A 16,005-nucleotide genomic window follows, 5' to 3' on the forward strand; every position below is an offset into this window, starting at 1 on the left:
GAGATCCAGAGACAATCATACATCCGGTTCAACACCTAGAGGACAGTTCATATCTGACAAATGTGTCATGTGCAGACACGCGATGCAAATCCAAGAATTTGCTTTACCCAATAGCACCGAAACTCATGCAACTCCAAACAGGTAATCTATGCTATATTATGCCCCTGCAATAAAATCTATATCAGCCACACAAAGAGGGCTATAAAAAACAGAATGTTCCAACATGCAAGTTGCATTTGTACCAAGAAAATGGAGGCCCCGATTGTCCAGCATTGGACTGAACGTAATCATTCTGTCCAAAATTTAAAATTTTTTGTTATATAGCAACTCAATTCGACAAGAGGGGGTAATATTTCCCTTCAGTTACAAAGAAGAGAGCAAAGATACATCTACTAATGGGATATATTTCACCCTAAAGGTTTAAATAAAGACATTGAATGGGAGGCTTTTAAAATAAGACTGTTCCTAACAGTATCCCTTAGGTACAACAAAGCCCACTTTAATCACCATTATACTTAAACTGTTAACTCATGTGCTGGGTCATTATCACCACATTGAAACAGCTTAGATGGCTGAGGAAACAATCTTGCCCATAGGACAAAAAAACACTCTTATAACACAAGGAACCAAATCAGCATAATCACCAACGTACAATGGAAGGCAAAACTATTAAGATGTTCTATGTTTATAGCTATCTACCGGAGGTCAAGAAAACTTTACAAAGTCATAGGATAGGAGGCGGTGTCCTTTTGTGGATTACAAACTGGTTAAAAGACAGGAAACAGAGAGTAGGATTAAATGGTCAATTTTCCTAGTAGAAAAGGGTAAACAGTGGAGTGCCTTAGGGATCTGTACTTGGACCGGTGCTTTTCAATATATATATAAATGATCTGGAAAGGAATACGATGAGTGAGGTTATCAAATTTGTGGATGATACAAAATTATTCAGAGTAGTTAAATCACAAGCAGATTGTGATACATTACAGGAGGACCTTGCAAGACTGGAAGATTGGGCATCAAAATGGCAGATGAAATTTAATGTGGACAAGTGCAAGGTGTTGCACATAGGCAAAAATAAACCTTACTGTAGTTACACGATGTTAGGTTCCATATTAGGAACTACCACCCAGGAAAAAGATCTAGGCATCATAGTGGATAATACTTTAAAATCGTCGGCTCAGTGTGCTGCAGCAGTCAAAAAAGCAAACAGAATGTTAGGAATTATTAGGAAGGGAATGGTTAATAAACGGAAAATATCATAATGCCTCTGTATTGCTCCATGGTGAGACCACACCTTGAATACTGTGTACAAGTCTGGTCGCCACATCTCAAAAAAGATGTAGTTGCGATGGAGAAGGTACAGAGAAGGGCAACCAAAATGATAAAGGGGATGGAACAGTTCCCTTATTAGGAAAGGCTGAAGAGGTTAGGACTGTTCAGCTTGGAGAAGAGATGGCTGACAGGGGATATGATAGAGGTCTTTAAGATCATGAGAGGTCTTGAATGAGTAGATGTGAATCAGTTATTTACACTTTTGGATAATAGAAGGACTAGGGGGCATTCCATGAAGTTAGCAAGTAGCACATTTAAGACTAATCAGAGAAATTCTTTTTCACTCAACACACAATTAAGCTCTGGAATTTGTTGCCAGAGGATGTGGTTAGTGCAGTTAGTGTAGCTGGGTTCAAAAAAGGTTTGGATAAGTTCTTGGAGGAGAAGTCCATTAACTGCTATTAATCAAGTTTACTTAGGGAACAGCCACTGCTCTTACTGGCATCAGTAGCATGGGATCTTGGTGTCTGGGTAATGGCCAGGTTCTTGTGGTCTGGTTTCTCCTCTGTTGGAAACAGGATGTTGGGCTTGATGGACCCTTGGTCTGACCCAGCATGGCAATTTCTTATGTTCTTATGTACACAAATTGATCATGAGGAGCCCTGTGTCTGAAGCTCTCCAAAGAAAGCTTTACATACATTAATCTTGAAGAGCCCTGTGTCTATTTTATTTATTTATTTATTTATTTTTAATTTTTATATACCGGAGTTCCTGTATGCAATACAAATCAATCCAGTTTACAAGTAACGAAAAGGTTGCCCTGGTCTGGGAGGTTAGACCGGGGTTTTTTTACATAGAACATAGAACATTGAACAATAAAAAAAACAAACAAAAAAAACAATCAACCATTGAACATAATTACAAGGAAAATTGAAAGTAACAATCATATTTAACCAAATACATAACGGGTATGAAATTAGGTGTCAAGGTGTTAGTGACACCTTGCAATGGTTGGATCTGAAAGTCAGGAGGAGGTGCCTAGTTACACTCTGGGAGTTGGAACGCTTGCCTGAAAAGCCAAGTTTTTAACCTTTTTTTTCAAAAAGCATTTTTCAAAAATTATTTTCAAGAAGCATGAGTGTACCTGGCTTGCAAACAATGCTACTGATGCCAAAGTTTTCAAACAGGTAAAGGTATGCACAATCGTAGCTGCCTAACACGCTGATATTCAAATCTAATTTATGCCGGCACATTGTGCTTGAAAATTGGGTTGTTTTGTGTGTGTTTAACGGTGCATGTTTAACTTCTGCAGAAAGGAACTGTATGGAAAATTTATCCCATAATGTATAGCAACTCAGCAATGCCAGGAGTGTTGACCAATAGGGATATGCATTTGTTTAAAACAAATACTAAAAATGCAAAGAATGGAATGAAATGAAAATGGCTTCTCAAGAAAAGCTCTCCACAGTTGTCAAGGGAGGTATATACAAATCACAATCGGATGCCAACAGCCAAAAACCCTGGTGTGACACTAACATCACACCATTTGGACTGCAAGAAGGCATTGAAGTCTGCTCCAGATATAGCTTCAGCAAAAAGACAGGTAAAGGCTTCCAAACTCTAACAAGGTAGCACAACTCTCTGGGAGGGACACAGCTTTATAATTTCTTGGTTAAACTCAAGCCATGAATTCAAGCTTGCTACAGCTTTGGTGAACAGACAAAGAAAAGTCCATGTAATGTACTGGGAGGTCAATGCAACACGTTTATATTGACAGCAACACTGTGGCTACTAGCAAGAAGTAAAAGGCATTATTTATAATCTTACACTCATGAACTTTAAACATCTAATGGTTCTCATTAGAGTCAAATCAAGCAGGGGTATTAGAACTAACAATCAGATATATACTTTTGTTTTCAGACATTGAAAATCTACAGAGGATTATGCTGCATTTAGCAAGCTGTCAATTAACAACAGTTGAAGTCTTGAGACACTGAATTGGCAAAATCAACAGATAAAGGTTAGAAGAATGCTTACTTAAAAAGTTTGGTTTGAAAAATCTTTTATACAACAATAACCAGATGCAGGTGTTAATACCATTACTGTATTCAATATTCAATTTTTCTAGTTGAATCAACAACAAGCGATCAATTTCTCTTCACTAAACACAGCCATGGTATCTCTGCATGAATAGTTATGAACCATATTTTCCCCTGAATAAGTCATTTACACGGCGAAACAGAGGCATTTGTAGGGACAGAAAGAACATAGGATAAAGCAGAAGTATAACAGAGACTACACTCAATACATTATCTTCATTGGGATAACATTCCTGTGAAACAATTACAAAGTATCCTTTCTTGTGGACTGTGGTTTCAACTATATCCCCTTTTTAAAGAAGGTGTCATCCATGTGACTCATTTACAATTCACTAAGTCTAGCTCTATTGCAAGTTTTGTTTCATTACCAGCACTCTGTGGATATTTTGACAATGTTTTATGTAGATATCTCTATACACAATATAGGCCTGATTTTTAATCCCCTGCACATGGGGAAAACGGGAGTTATGCGCACGGCTGGGCCTTGCATGCACTGCACACATTTTAGAAGAGGCCCGGCCGCTCACGTAACGCGTGTTATGTGCACAAGCGCCAGGCCTCTTCCAAGAGGCAGTCCCGGGGACGGGGAGGGGCGGTCAAGGGGGCAGGGCAGGGCAGAGCTGGAGGCCACCTGTATAGTGGCCATTTGCTGCTGTGCCGGGGGATTGCACGCCAGCATACGCCAGCTTTGAGCTGGTATAAGTTCCAAAACAAGAAAAAAACAAACAGGTAGAGCCTTCAAAGTGGTTGGGGAAGGGAGGGGAAGAGGGAGGGAGGGTAGGTAGGTGGGTAGGAAAGTTCCCTCCCACTGTGCTCCTTAATTGGGAAGGACTGAGAGGGAACTGGGGTAGGTCCGATCTTGTCGACGTGCAAAAACGTCTACCCCCCCCCCCCCCCCCCCGCATGTGCTGGCCTGGATTTTATAACATGCACATGCCGGTCCACGCATGTTATAAAATTATGCATCCATGTGCATGAGCCGGGTAGCGTGTGCACATGAAGGTGTGCGCATATTTTTTAAAAATCTACCTGTATATGCATAGCACTACAGAGAGATTAGAAGTGGTGTGAATGAGGATTGATTGACTAGGACAGGTGATCAATATATGTATATTTGTTTTAAGCCAATTTTATCTTTTGAATAGTTTTGATATTCTTTATATCTATCTATATCTATCTAGCTTTATCTATCCATCTATATGCAACTCTTTCTGCAGGAAAACCACGGTCAGATATCATAAATTACTTAGACATCTCTATCTCCCTTTGGTGAACAGACCACCCCATACACATACACACACACACACACACACACACACACACTTTACTCAATTTAGATGCTATGAATTGAATATATTTATGAAGACTTGTTTTTGTACAGTTTTAAAGAATACCTTGAAACTTGCTAGATATAAGGCATCCTTGTTCAGGAAAAAGATGCCATATTCGAAGAGATGTATCCCTTTTAGTGAACAGACCCAACAGTAAAGACCTTTACCATAGACCCAGAATGAGGCACAGTGTTAAAATAAATTATATCCCTAAACTTCTGCTAAATTAAGCCAATGTCAAGCAATAGACAATATGTGAAAACAGAGTATAAGTGAAAGCCTCAGGATGGGAAAACAAAAAAAGAAAGAAAGATGAACTTGCCGTAGCATACTGTTCATCATGGTCACAATTAGTACTTAATTTGAACTTGTCACATGGGAAAGACAATTTTCAAAGCCATATACCTAGGTAGATAGCAATTTGCCCAGGTAAAATGGTTTGGGAGAAAATTTCTCCTCCTCATCCTGACGAAAACATTCATGTAATGTCAGCTGTATTGTGAAGAGGCATTTCCCAAGGTGTGCTCACGGTACATCAGGGGAGCAGAGTCGTCTGCAAATATGACATTTTGAAAAATAGGCATCTTATTTTACTCACTCTGACTGTTTGCACAAAGTAAGAGGTGCAAACTATGTGCTAGTTGTTAAAGAGAAAACACAGGTACCTTCTCTTTGAAAATGTGCGTAAAGTGAATGCATTGAAAGCACCCACATCATTTGTGATGATATGAGCTGTTTGGAAATTGCCTCTTTAAAGATCAGTCCAAACTTCTCCTTGGACAGTATTTAAATATACTGCACTTAAAATATAATTATCCCATTTTTTTTTTTATTATCTCTTACCTGGACACCATCAGATGCAGGACTATAACTTGCTCTTTTAAACGTGTCTGTGACATTTCTGAGAATTTCAACAGAGATGAGAAGATCTCCTGCATAAAAATGTTTCCTCTGAGTTAAATCCAACAATGTCTTGGTCACTTGGGCCATCCCTTCACCTGCAAGTGTCCTTTGTCCCTTGGCAAGATGCTCTTTAATCTGTGGCAATCAAACAAGATGAATAAATCAGAACCCACAATATCATACTTAAACATGTGCAAAAGAGTAAGTATATTATGAGAATAATTAATTTACATTGCATTTAGGAAGTCTAACAATCTACTCTTTATCTTAGAATAGCTAATAATATGTGTCTGAATAACCAATCAGAGGTACAGGGAAAGAGAAGACATTCTGCCAGCCCGAACAATAAGTTTTAGATCTCTATTCCTACATTTAAAGTAGGACTCCAAGAGCTGTTCATTTCATCCATTTTGTGCCCCCAGAAGCAAAGCAGTCTGCTACATCAGCTTGATGAAAGCTGTCCACATGGGGATGAAATGAATTAACATTACTGTTCTGCTGCAGGAGCCGTATAAGTGTAGCCAGTACCAACTCTGAGAGGCCAAGCTCGCATCGCTGACTCCACAGTTGGGGAATGTGAGAAATTGCAACAAGTGACCCTTATCATTCCCCTCCCCCTCCACTCTCAGGAGAAATATAACAAAAATAGCATCTACTTATTAATGCATATCGCTTACTGTGACGGACATTAAACGGCGCCAGAACACCAGGCGTCGCGCGCTGAAGGGGCACTCCCCTTTGTGCATCCCTTCGTGCATCCCGTAGTGTTAGCCATTCCCCATGTTCTTTTATATCCCTTGTTAACAATCCCCATATTTAAATGTTTAATGTACCGTATTTTTCGCTCCATAAGACGCACCTGACCATAAGACGCACCTAGGATTCAGAGGGGGAAAATTTAAAAAAAAAAAAATTGTGCTAAACCGGCTCTGCGTCTGGGCGTCTTATGGAGCAAATTAGGGGAGTGCATAGTTTTTTTTTTTTCTCCCCATTTTGTTTTCGGGTCTGGGGAGGGCCGTTTCGGTCCACTCCCCAGATCAGAAAACTTTTCTTTCTGTGGGAACCCCCAAACCCCCCCCCCCATCCCAACCCTTTAAATTAACAACCTCCACCCCCCTGACCCCCCCAAGACCTGCCGAATTAATTTCCTGCAACCCCCCACCCTCCTGATCCCCCCAAGACCTGCCGAATTAATTTCCTGCAACCCCCCACCCTCCTGACCCCCCCAAGACCTGCCAAACGTCCCTGGTGGTCCAGCGGGGGTCCAGGAGCGGTCCGGGAACGATCTCCTGGGCGTGAGCCGTCGGCTGCCAGTAAACAAAATGGCGCCGACGGCCCTATGCCCTCACTATGTCACTGAGACCGACCGCTGCTATTGGTCGGTCTCAGTGACATAGTGAGGGCATAGGGCCGTCGGCGCCATTTTGTTTACTGGCAGCCGACGGCCCTATGCCCTCACTATGTCACTGAGACCGACCAATAGCAGCGATCGGTCTCAGTGACATAGTGAGGGCATAGGGCCGTCGGCGCCATTTTGTTTACTGGCAGCCGACGGCCCACGCCCAGGAGATCATTCCCGGACCCCCGCTGGACCACCAGGGACGTTTGGCAGGTCTTGGGGGGGTCAGGAGGGTGGGGGGTTGCAGGAAATTAATTTGTCAGGTCTTGGGGGGGGGGGGGGTTGTAGGAAATTAAGTTGGCAGGTCTTGGGGGAGTCGGGGGGGGGGGGGTGTTTGTTAGATTGTTTGGTTTTTTTTTTATATTCGCTCCATAAGACGCACATACATTTTCCCCCCACCTTTGGGGGAAAAAAAGTGCGTCTTATGGAGCGAAAAATACGGTATTTGACAAAGGTAACGCATAAGTTCCTGCAAATTTTGTTTAAATGTAAACCGATGTGATATGTAAAATCGAACACCGGTGTAGAAAAGTAAATAAATAAATAAATAAATAAAATAAATAGTACAACTTGTCAATTATTTCATATGGAGGATAATTTTCAAAAGCCTTTCTGCCAGTAAAACAGTTTTTACTTGGAAAAATGGCCTTTTTAAAATAATTTCCTGCCTAACATGCAGGAAAACTTCAACATGTAGTTCCTGTTCACGCATATATTTACTTGGTCTAAGTGGAAGGTGTTCCTGGGGGTGGCACTGGGGGGAGGTGTGCACTTATTCACATACTTTTGGCTTTTAGTAAAAAATATGTGTGAAAATTTTCCTGAAAAAATTCTGCGTGCCTTTAGTGTAGTTGAGTGCGGGTAGATTTAGTGGGGTGATTTTCAATGTGAAAACTGCCTATTTGTACTTCCGAGAGTGTTTGTTTTGCTATTTTCAGGCAACGCCATTCTTACTTTTGAAGTGTGTCATCCAGTTCATCTGACAGTGGCAGCATCAAGATGGTAACTTTTAAACAGGCGCGCAGGTGCACGTGATGCTTCCATTTTAGAACATACGCGTGTATATGCACACATAATATAACGTAGCCTGGATGCGCCTTCATGTGCACACAATTTTAAATAGACACATTCTCACACCATTCAGCATTTCACCAGTTTGTTCCCAGTTCGCCCAGTTAAGGGCCAGAACTTCCAAATCCCGCTAATTTAATAACTACCCTTCCCCCCCAATAGCCCTGATCCTTAAATTCATGCTGACTAGCCTATATTTCTTTGTTTCAATACTTACATGCCATCCATAGCAGAAGTAAATTTACGCAGCAGGGGACCCTGGCATGCGCGAGGATGCGTATGCACACATTTCTTGGCCAGGCCCCGACATGCCCATGCTCTGTCCCTTTTCAGAACTTTTCATTTGCAGGCATAGAAGGAGATAAGTGCCTGCTCAGGAAGCTTTTGAAATCTGCTTGGTGTGCGTGTTGGCCCAACTTGTGCATGCATCTCCCAGTTTTGGCATGCGTGGGTCTTGTAAAATTTGCCTTTTTGCATTTATTTCTCATTTTAAGCAAATTAGAAACTAGCATGGAATCCTCACTCAAAAAAGGCAACATGACAGTACTGAATGTCTTGCCCCTCTAGGCAACTATGATCTGACTGAATAATAATGAAAGCAATCTTATTCCACTGTATAAATATTTCATTCAAATATACTGCCATTCAGCTTCCAATTATGATTAGTAACTTCCAATTAAGTAAGTAATGGTCATATCAGTGATCATCTGAAGATTGTCTTCCCCCACCCCTAGCATATAACAGTTGAAGATTAGCCACCCTGAAGCTAACCGATGTGTGTGTGTGTGTGTGTGTGTGTGTGTGTGTGTGTGTGTTAGGGTGGGGGGGGAGGGGACATCTTCATGAGATCCCAAATTATTGCAGCTCTACTGTTTTCAACTATGTTCATCATAGGTATCCTTAGCAACCAGCAGAATGCACAAAATTCTATGTATTGCTAGAGTTTATAAATGCTACTATGTCAGTTATAATTTTGTTAGAAGAAGACAGCATTCATTTCAGTTCTGGCTCCATAATCGTCCTTGGTTCATTATTAGAATACACAAAACAACAGTCAAATGTGGTCACAAATCCAGCAAATGTATTTTTTTGGTGGGGGAGGTGAGTAGGAGGATTTAATTGTAAGGTTCAGAGAAATTGGACTTTATGTCACATAAGCAAGCAAATTCATCAGTATTAAAACAGGGAGTGAAAACAGCAATAAAGCTAGAATTCCATTGATTTGAACACACACACACACTCAAAAAAAAAATTCCAGATAAGAAAAGTGCTTAAGTTTTCTAAGATTAAAAAGCATAGTTGCTGTTTGTTACATCCAAAGAGCATTTTCCTTGTATTTTTCTATTTACAGTGTAGAGGTTTTTAATTGCTATCCAAAGAAGAGAATGAATAGTATATCACAAAGGAGAGTACTGAACAATATCCAATTGTGTTTCTCAACAGTCTTTTGAAATACATTACAAAAGAACATGATGCTAAAAATGTGTGAATTATAAAACTGAATGATAATGTTGTAGAAAATGAATAACATGAAAAATTCACAACCCAAAAAAGAAAACAAATTTAGTTCACTATAAATAATAAACCACACTATATAGAAGTGAACAATTTCAGTAACACAGCAAACGTGGTAACGTGAAGGTATCATACACTATGAGATTCGTATTCAAAAGGCATTTAGAAGGATAACTCAAAAGTTATCCGTCTAAATGGCAAATGTGGTATATTCAGCCTCTTATTCATCTAAATTATAACCGGTTAAAAAATGGGAATTTTGGGGCATTCCAAGGAGGGATTCAATTATTCGGCTAACCCAGCCAAATATACAGTGTTTTCAGCTAAGTTACGGGCCGATACAGTAAAAGTCATGGCGCGCACACAGGCCACTCTCCTGTGCGCGTGATTCTGTATTCAAATGAGGGCCCGCAGCAAAAAGAGGCACTAGGGACACAAGTGCGTCCCTAGTGCCTCTTTTTGGACAGGAGCGGCAGCTGTCAGGAGGTTTGACAGCCGAAGATCAATTTAGCTGACGTCGGTTCTCAAACCCGCTGACAGCCACGGGTTCGGAAACTGGACGCCGGCGAGCTGCGGGCCGATTTCAATTTTTTTTTTTTTTTTAACTTTTGGGACCTCCGACTTAATATCGCCATGATATTAAGTCAGAGGGTGCACAGAAAAGCAGTTTTTACTGCTTTTCTGTATACTTTTCTAGTGCCCGGAGAAATTAGCGCCTACTTTTGGGTAGGCGCTAATTTCTGAAAGTAAAATTTATTTATGTATTTATTTATTTTTATTTTTTCTATACCAACATTCTTGTAGAGATACAAATCATACCGGTTTACATTTAACTTCAATTTCGACTGCACATTTTGCTTTCTGAATCGCGTGGGAATACCTAATAGGGCCATCAACAAGCATTTGCATGTTGTGGGCGCTATTAGGTTTGGGGGGGTTGGACGCACATTTTCGATGTGCTATTATCCCTTACTGAATAAGGGGTAAAGCTAGTGCATCGAAAATGCGCATCCAATCGCGGGTTAACAGTGCTCTCCACCGGAGCGCATTGTACTGTATCGGCCTGTTAGCCAGATAACTTTAGGTCTGCTTCTGAGTAGGCCTAAACATATCTGGCCTCATGTTACCGGATAACTCTCTACTTATCTGGATATCTTCAGATATATCTAGATAAGTAACATATCTTAGAAAAAAAAAGTTGTGGGTCTCCTGGGCAACACCACTTGTATCTACTCCATTCCTACCTCCTTTATAACAAAAAGCTTCCCAAAACCTTTAAAAACTTTAAAATGTTCAGAACAAGATCGCCACCATCCTGGGCCTACAGAATATTGGCATCAGGGTGCCTATTAGCCAATGAATCAGGCTTGAATTCTAAGGCACATTGCACTGTTCTCACAAACTGACTCCATCTGTTTGATGTGCTAAATAGTTAGTTCAACCTTCTTTTCCCCAATTATTAGTTCTTGAATACCAAATAATATATATTAGAATGAAGAAACAGTTTAGCATTCTCTCTGACTTGCAAGCTAACAAGAATAGCCATATAGAAAGCAGCCTTAGGTCAGCTATTAGAGTTTCTGAAAGCCCAGTAAGCAGATGAAGACAATTGCAGGTGAAGTAGAAGTTGTGGCTACTAGAAGAGATGTGCATTCGTTTTTGCCGAATTAGACAATTTCAATGAAATTGTCTAATTCAGCATGATTTGGGGGCAAAAATTTCAATGAAATTGTCTAATTCAGCATGATTTGGGGGCAAAAAAACCCCAAAAAGAATTTTTCCTAAATTTTATAAAAAGTTTTATTTTGGGTTACTGTGCACTAACAGGGGTTACCGCGCTAAACTGAAAATCGAGGGGTCCACAAAAAAACAAATCCAAAACCACAGGAAAAATGAAGTTTCCCACAGTTCACCGAAAATGAAGCCCAAAACGATATTTCAAAACTGTGCACATCTCTAGCTACTAGTGACTTGTAGAGAACAGTAACGAATGGGAAATAGATGTAAAAGAGTGATGCTTCCAGGAGATTGTAGAGGATGCAGGAGAGCTATTATTTTGCCAAAATCCTTTTCCGAAATGAAAATCCTCAGGAAGTGAGTCAGTCTCAGGCTGTTTTGGTCAAGGGACCAATAGGAAGAGGCAAGAGAACCAGAAAGAGAGAGGGAGAAAAACAGGAATAGATCCAATAGAAAGCTTAGAACCATTCAAACAATAATCAATCAGGAAAAAGAGCTCTATATCCTGAACAGCCTCTAATCTAAGCAATATCATAAGATGACACAGGGTGGTAGTGTATCAGAGAAATGTATACATATGTGTGTTCTGCAAAGGCAGGACACACATATAGTTTAATCATATACTATCACAAAAAGTCAGTAACTGTGACAAATAAATAAAGCCAGCTACATTTTTAGCTGGCTAAGAAAGGAGCAGGAAATGGGGAGGAGTCACGTTGGCTGGATAAATTAATCAACTAACTATTGAGAGTTAGCTGACTGATTTATCCAGTCAACTCTGGTTGATCCAAAGGGCTCATATAAAGTGTGCTGTGCTGCTAAATGTACAGCATTAGTTAGCCAGTTAAGTATCTCCCGCTAACTAGCATAACTGTGCTGTGGCTGAACATGGACCTTATAGTGTCCAAACAAAAAGCCTTGTGGTAAAATCTTAAAATTGGCAGTGATACCCTCGACGCCAGCATTTCATTGATCACCAGTAATTCCAATATCAAGGGTGTCGCGGTTATTTTGATAAAGTTTTTCCACCGCTTTTTCATTTTTTTCAGAAGTGCTATGTAAGTCAGTGAGGAAAATTGTCTTAGACTTCTACATAAAGGAGCACCCAGGAGGGGGTGTAGCGCTTTATGTCCATGAAGGCATAGAGTCCAGCAGGATAAACATCCTGCATGAGACTAAATACACAATTGAATCTTTATGGGTAAAGAAATCCCTTGTGTGTCGGGGAAGACTATAGTGATAGGAGTATACTACTACCCACCTGGTCAAGATGGTGAGATGGCAGTGAAATGCTAAGATAAATTAGGGAAGCTATCCAAATTGGTAGTGCGGTAATAATGGGAGACTTCAATTACCCCAATATTGACTGGGTAAATGTATCATCGGGACATGCTAGAGATATAAAGTTCCTGGATGGAATAAATGACATATTTATGGAGCAATTGGTTCAGGAACTGACAAGAGAGGGAGCAATTTTAGATCTAATTCTCAGTGGAGCACAGGATTTGGTGAGAGAGGTAATGGTGGTGGGCCCTTGGCAATAGTGGTCATAATATGATCAAATTTGAATTAATGACTGGAAGGGGGACTGTAAGCAAATGCACAGTTCTCGTGCTAAACTTTCAAAAGGGAAACTTTGATAAAATGAGAAAAATAGAAAAAAATCTGAAAGGAGCAGCTACAAAAGTAAAAAGTATGCAAGAGGCATGGTCATTGTTAAAAAAAAAAACATCCTAGAAGTATAGTCCAAATGTATTCCTCACATTAAGAAAGGTGGAAAGAAGGCAAAACGATTACCGGCATGGTTAAAAGGGGAGGTGAAAGAAGCTATTTTAGCCAAAAGATCTTCATTCAAAAATTGGATCCAACAGAAGAAAATAGGTATAATTTATAAGCATTGGCAAGTTAAATGTAAGACATTGATAAGACAGGCTAAGAGAGAATTTGAAAAGAAGTTGGCCGTAGAGGCAAAAACTCACATTAAAATTGTTTTAAAATATATCCGAAGCAGAAAGCCTGAGAGGGAGTCAGTTGGATCGTTAGATGATCGAGGGGTTAAAGGGGCACTTAGAGAAGATAAGCCCATCATGGAAAGATTAAATTATTTCTTTTCTTCGGTGTTTACTGAAGAGGATGTTGGGGAAGTCCCCGTATCGGAGAAGGTTTTCAAGGGTAATGATTCAGATGGACTGAACCACATCACGGTGAACCTAGAAGATGTGGTAGGCCTGATTAACAAACTGAATAGTAAATCACCTGGACAAGATGGAATACACCCCAGAGTTCTGAACGAACTAAAAAAAATGAAATTTCAGACCTATTAGTAAAAATGTATAACCTATCATTAAAATCATCCATTGTACCTGAAGACTGGGGGATAGCTAATATAACCCCATATTTAAAAAGGGCTCCAGGGCAATTTGGGAAACTACAGACTGGTTAGTCTGACTTCAGTGCCAGGAAAAATATTGGAAAGTATTCTAAACATCAAAATCACAGAACATATAGAAAGACATGGTTTAATGGAACAAAGTCAGCATGGCATTACCCAAAGCAACTCTTGCATCACAAATCTGCTTCACTTTTTTGAAGGAGTTAATAAACATGTGGATAAAGGTGAACTGGTAGATGTAGTGTACTTGGATTTTTAGAAGGCATTTGACAAAGTTCCTCATGAGAGGCTTCTAGGAAAAGTAAAAAGTAATGGGATAGGTGGCGATGTCCTTTCCTGGATTACAAACTGGCTAAAAGACAGGAGAGAGTAGGATTAAATCGACAATTTTCTCAGTGGAAGGGCATGGGCAGTGGAGTGCCTCAGGGATCTGTATTAGGACCCTTACTTTTCAATATATTTATAAATGATCTGGAAAGAAATATGACGAGTGAGGTAATCAAATTTGCAGATGACACAAAATTGTTCAGAGTAGTTAAATCACAAGCAGATTGTGATAAATTTTAGGAAGACCTTATGAGACTGAAAAATTGGGCATCGAAATGGCAGATGAAATTTAATGTGGTGATGCATATAGGGAAAAATAACCCATGATATAGTTATACAATGTTAGGTTCCATATTAGGTGCTACCACCCAAGAAAGAGATCTAGGTGTCATAGTGGATAACACATTGAAATCATTGGTTCAGTGTGCTGCGGCAGTCAAAAAAGCAAACAGAATGTTGGGAATTATTAGAAAGGGAATGGTGAATAAAACGGAAAATGTCATAATGCCTCTGTATCGCTCCATGGTGAGACCGCACCTTGAATACTGTGTACAATTCTGGTCGCCACATCTCAAAAAAGATATAGTTGCGATGGAGAAGGTACAGAGAAGTGCTCCCAAAATGATAAGGGGAATGGAACAGCTACCCTATGAGCAAAGACTAAAGAGGTTAGGACTTTTCAGCTTGGAGAAGAGACGGCTGAGGGGGGATATGATAGAGGTGTTTAAAATCATGAGAAGTCTAGAACTGTTAGATGTGAATCGGTTATTTACTCTTTCGGATAATAGAAAGACTAGTGGGCACTCCATGAAGTTAGCATGTGTCACATTTAAAACTAATCGGAGAAAGTTATTTTGTTACTCAACGCACAATTAAACTCTGGAATTTGTTGTCAGAGGATGTGGTTAGTGCAGTTAGTATAGCTGTGTTTAAAAAAGGATTGGATAAGTTCTTGGAGGAGAAGTCCATTACCTGCTATTAATTAAGTTGACTTGGAAAATAGCCACTGCTATTACTAGCAACGGTAAAATGGAATAGATTTAGGTTTTTTTGCGAGGTTCTTATGGTCTGGATTGGCCACTGTTGGAAACAGGATGCTGGGCTTGATGGACCCTTGGTCTGACCCAGTATGGCATGTTCTTATGTTCATTGAAAGACAGCAAAAGTTGATTTTTACTCTCCAGACATTATCCCTGTTTATGCTTAACCTAGATATAGAATGGGTACATTTTGTATAAATTTGGTTGCGTCCTTTAAAATATTGTGTAGAACCAGTAATAGATAGGCAATATATGATGCTACAGGGGGTGTTTTCTGGAGATGCAATAACATTATTACTTTTTGCTGTAATGAAGTTTCTCCAGTTCACTTCTACTATACTTTGTTTTCTGTTTTTTATATTGTTTTCGGCTTCAGCTAATGAATGAGTAGAATAAGTAGAAATGTAGATTGTTGCTATATTCCAATATAGTGGACTGTATTTTATATCAATTTATAGGGATGTGAATCGTTTTAGGACGATTAAAATTATCGTCCGATAATTTTAATATCGTCTTAAACCGTTATGGAACACAATACAATAGAGATTCTAACGATTTATCGTTATAAATCGTTAGAATCGTGAGCCGGCACACTAAAACCCCCTAAAACCCACCCCCAACCCTTTAAATTAAATCCCCCACCCTCCCGAACCCCCCCCCAAATGAGTTAAATAACCTGCGGGTCCAGCGGCGGTCCGGAACGGCAGCGGTCCGGAACGGGCTCCTGCTCCTCAATCTTGTTGTCTTCAGCCGGCGCCATTTTCCAAAATGGCGGCGAAAAATGGCGGCGGCCATAGACGAACACGATTGGACGGCAGGAGGTCCTTCCGGACCCCCGCTGGACTTTTGGCAAGTCTCGTGGGGGTCAGGAGGCCCCCCACAAGCTGGCCAAAAGTTCCTGGAGGTCCAGCGGGGGTCA

At 40.2% G+C, this 16,005-nt stretch overlaps 1 protein-coding gene across 1 annotated transcript in view; it reads right to left on the minus strand.

The window, feature by feature from the left end:
- Positions 1-16,005, minus strand: part of ADGRB3 (adhesion G protein-coupled receptor B3) — a 1,794,610-nt gene that overhangs the window by 969,830 nt on the left and 808,775 nt on the right. The window contains exon 9 of the mRNA XM_029595665.1: positions 5,546-5,740. Coding sequence (XP_029451525.1) covers positions 5,546-5,740 — 195 coding nt within the window. The remainder of the gene's footprint in view (positions 1-5,545; positions 5,741-16,005) is intronic.

This window comes from Rhinatrema bivittatum, chromosome 3 (assembly GCF_901001135.1).
Source record: "Rhinatrema bivittatum chromosome 3, aRhiBiv1.1, whole genome shotgun sequence".
Lineage (NCBI taxonomy): Eukaryota > Metazoa > Chordata > Amphibia > Gymnophiona > Rhinatrematidae > Rhinatrema > Rhinatrema bivittatum.